This window comes from Oncorhynchus mykiss, chromosome 4, assembly GCF_057628025.1.
Source record: "Oncorhynchus mykiss isolate SJ-2025 chromosome 4, ASM5762802v1, whole genome shotgun sequence".
NCBI classification, from domain to species: domain Eukaryota; kingdom Metazoa; phylum Chordata; class Actinopteri; order Salmoniformes; family Salmonidae; genus Oncorhynchus; species Oncorhynchus mykiss.
In genome coordinates, this window is record NC_143025.1 from 19,053,595 (window position 1) to 19,057,927 (window position 4,333).

Below are 4,333 nucleotides of genomic sequence, written 5' to 3' on the forward strand. Positions count from 1 at the left end.
CTCTGAACACCATGTCCTACTAAATCAGAGTGTTTAATCTCCCGTAATTACAAAGATTTGCTGTGGTTAATAAAATTAATCTGCTTCGATTAGACCCCCTACCTCTGCTTCTCTTGTCTCTATTGCCCCTCACTGTGAAGGATAAATTCACGGACATTTAAATAGTGGTACCTTCACAACTGTGTTCCATTCTGATCTAGTGTACACAAGATACAGTTGAGCACTGCATAGATTGTAAAAATATACTGTTGTTTTCTCTAACCTATCTATTTGGTCTAACAAATTAGATTTTTCTAAACTTATTCAAGCTTTGGCATCACATTGAGTTTGAGTCACCAAACAATTAGAGTACGTTGGGAGGATCCCTTTTAATTGTCCTAACTTGATCTTGTGACCAGAGACTTAACTTACTTAGCCCAAAGGACATTGAAGAGAGGCATCCTACCTGATGGAGAACACAGCAGTGTCCTAGACCAGCATCTTGAAATTAAGAAACAAAAACACCTGTGAAAGAATCTGAGGATTGCCTTTTGTGGTGGTTATAGATCATCTACATCGAAAGTATTAGTAACTGCCTTAAAAGTCTAAGAAGAACCATGGAGGACAGAAGCAGCTGCAACAATGACCGGGAGCGCTTGGGAATACGCTTCACCATAGACTACCTGCTGTACAACAAGGACAGTAAGTGTATGAGAGAAGAGCAAAATATTCCTGCAGTGGGGCAGACCCCTCATAGCCTACTGGAGGGCCAGAGTCCTGACATCCTCTCAGTGAGGAAAATTATCAAACCTGGGAGCCCTGAGAAGGGGCCAGAGGGAGAAGAGGGGTCAGAGGAGGAGAATGAAGAGGAGGAAGAGATCAAAGGGGGGAAAGATGAAGAGGAAACCACTACAGACAGCCCACAGGACAAGCCTTCCCAGTCCTACATCTCCCTTATCTCCATGGCCATACTTGCTTCAGAGGAGAAGAAGCTCTTGCTGTGTGACATCTACCAGTGGATCATGGATAACTACCCCTACTTCAAGAGCAAGGTATGTCCAAGTGATTCATTTCAGGGTTCATTTCAAGTTGAGAATTTGTCTGAATTAGAGTTGGGGCCAGTTTCATTTCAATTCAGGAGATACAGTACATTCCTATTCAATAATTTAAAAGAGTTCCATTTATTTAGAAAGCAGATTTCTTAAATGATTGAAATGCAATTTCAATTAATTTAATATATGGACTGAATTTAATTGACATTGCCAACCCTGTATAGCCAATAGCCAATTACTGATATTCCTATCAATTTAACTGAATACCAGTAGACTTTTGCAAAGTTATTTGGTCAAGCAATGACTAGTGTGTGTAAAGTTTCCAAAACTTAAAGTACTATTCTGGGACATTACGCACTTCCTCCACTGTAGTCATAAGGCAGCATCTGAAAATAAAGAGCTTGAAAAAAGTTGATCTATAATTTTAAATGTTCACTATATTCCTATTGTAAGCTGTAGAAATACAGTGGTCTGACTCAGTAATGAGTATAATTGCTGCATGCAGGACCCTGGCTCGGCTGATGCTGTTGTTGCATGGAAGGTCTAATTGAGTCATCTCAAGGCTATAGGTAAACCTGTTGATAGCCGCAACAGGCTAAAAACTAAAACTAGGTCTTTAACAGGTGTAACAGCAAGTTTACCTCATGATTGGGGGAGTTTGACAAAGTGAACATGATGGTTTCGTCTGGCAGCCAACTGAAACGTCATTGACCAAAGGTCACCATGGACCCTTCACATGAACTTGGCACCAATGAAATGAAAGCAAGAGCAAATTGCCATATTCTCGGTACAGTGTATCAATGTATATACTGGGGATTCAGCTGTGAGGGAAAACAATTATTAGTTTCTAATAAATTAAGATACTTTCTGTTCCAGGGCCACATACAACACTTCATTCACTACTCAACTTTATACTTCATGTCTCATATGTGAACTTTATTGTTGTCCTACAGGATAAGAACTGGAGGAACAGCGTCAGACACAACCTGTCCCTAAACGAGTGCTTTGTGAAGGCTGGTCGGAGTGACAATGGTAAAGGCCATTTTTGGGCCATCCACCCTACTAACTTCCAGGACTTCTCCAATGGGGACTACCATCGCCGCCGGGCTCGCCGCAGGATCCGCCGAGTAACAGGACAGCTCCCCTACGCCCTGCACACACCCTATTACCCCCTCCATAGGCCCAGGGGGGTGTGGTGCTGGTGCTGTCCCCCAGCCCACCCTCTCTCCGCAGCCCACCCTCTGTCCTACGTCTCAGCCAGGATCTATTGGAGCTGGGCCAGCCTGCAGACCAGACAACACCCATCCACGCTCCGGTTCAATAGCACCACATAGAATTGGATGCATGTTGGATGTTGGTCTGTTCTTTATATGACAGGTGGTTGAGAGAGATGTATTGAGTATGATTGTGAAATCTGTGGCTGGCTGGCACAAATAAGAGTACCAAAGCACCAAAGTACGATATTGCACAATTTTTGTTTGAAATGCAATACACCAGATTTGTACTGTGATAGTATACATGTATATTGTATTTGATGAATTCTGTATATGAAGAAAATGAATTGTAAATATACCAATGAAGATATTGCAATATTTTATATATCTTGCACAATTTCAAATAAATAAACAAAAAACTCACCCAGCAAAGTGTCATTGATTTCTGTCAGATGAGAAAAGGCTTAAACTGAATGATAACTTTTTGAACTAGTAAATAAATAACTTTAAAGTAACAAATCTGTACAGAATAATGGACCATACAGATGACTGTTCTGAGAAGACATATGGTACTCCGGGTAGTACAGTTCATCAACTGAGCATGTGCATGTGTGTGTGCGTGCATGCGTGTGTGCGAGTGAATACCTTTATGTGTCTGTGTGTCTTTTTGTGTGCCTGTCTATTCACGTGTGTGGTTGTATGTGGTTGTGTGTTCCTAATTGTGTCTGTGTGTGGTTGTGTGTAGATACAGGGTGTTAAAAGTGAGCCCACTCCGGCAGCCCGGCGCGGTTTAGATGCTAATTAGTCAGAGCTGACAGGTTACCAAATCTTGTGCCGTAAGAGAGACTAAAGCAGGCTTCCCAAAGCTGACTCCGGGGATAAGCACCTGGATAATCCCAGAGATCCCAAGGAGTTTCGAAAAAAATAGGAAGCTTATCACACAGTGTAATCTGTAACCGCTCCTGTGGTGAAGAGACACTGCGGGAGGTGAGGGAAGGGGGAGGGAGGTGAGGAAAGGAGGGAGGGAGGGAGATGAGGGGGGGGGGGGGGATGTCATGGAGAGGGCAAAGTGCAGGTGGAGGAGTGGACATGGATAGGCCAAGAGGACAAGGTCATTGTCAAAGTCATCACAGGCAACAACAAGTAGAAGGTATACAGGTCCAATCAAACCCAACAGTCAATCAAACCCAACAGTCAATCAAACCCAACAGTCAATCAAACCCAACAGTCAATCAAACTCAACTGGAAATGTGAAAGAGTTATGATACAGTATACAATAATAATGATCTTTAAACAGATCTGAAAATGGATAGGGAACTGGCACCATATTTCTTTCCCAAAGGGCAAAACGTGTTAAAATATGCAGCAGCATGGTCAGAAAATCATATCTGGAGAATACAACAAGATTAAAAAGAAAAGTCAATCATCAGCTATCAGTTATTCCATTAATAGGAAATTCCTATGTGATTTCCAAAGGTTGACATTTAAATTCACAATACTTGAGTTGTTTTTTTTAATGAATTATGCTGCTTGTTTATTGCAATTCACATTAGTTTTTTTTCTTCAGATAAAGCAATACATCTGACATGTAGATTAGATTACATTGTAGAAAGAAAATAGAATGAATATATTAATGGGAAAGGGCTAAAATACAAGAGACAAACATCTCAATACCCAATTTCCATCTATGTTCATTAGAGCAATGACAAATCCATCTAATTCATTTTTGTTGACCAAATCTCTAATTAGATCACTAATTTGTTTAATTCCCAGGAATTGCACTCTGCATTAAATCCTCATCAATTTGTGAGCTTTAGGGCTTTAATTCTGTTTGCCGCATGCTGGCAGGAAACAAGACTTTGAACAGGTTGCATCCACCACACACACATGCACACACACGCACAGGCACACGCACACGCACACACACACGCACACGCACACGCACACGCACACGCACACGCACACACACACACACACACACACACACACACACACACACACACAGTTAACTATTTGGTGGTTGTGAGGTGTAAGGTTGAAGTTCACAGTAAAATTATCAATGAACAATGGGAAAACTATCAGACAATG

General features: G+C 41.5%; 1 protein-coding gene across 1 annotated transcript; it reads left to right on the forward strand.

Moving 5' to 3' along the window:
* The first annotated feature begins 188 nt into the window (after positions 1 to 188).
* LOC110520946 (uncharacterized) lies at positions 189 to 2,670 on the forward strand. Its single transcript, XM_021598398.3, has 2 exons — positions 189 to 1,031; positions 1,985 to 2,670. Exons 1-2 carry the CDS (start codon positions 597 to 599, stop codon positions 2,363 to 2,365), a joined length of 816 nt encoding a protein of 271 aa, XP_021454073.3. The 5' UTR covers positions 189 to 596; the 3' UTR covers positions 2,366 to 2,670.
* The last annotated feature ends 1,663 nt before the right edge of the window (positions 2,671 to 4,333 follow it).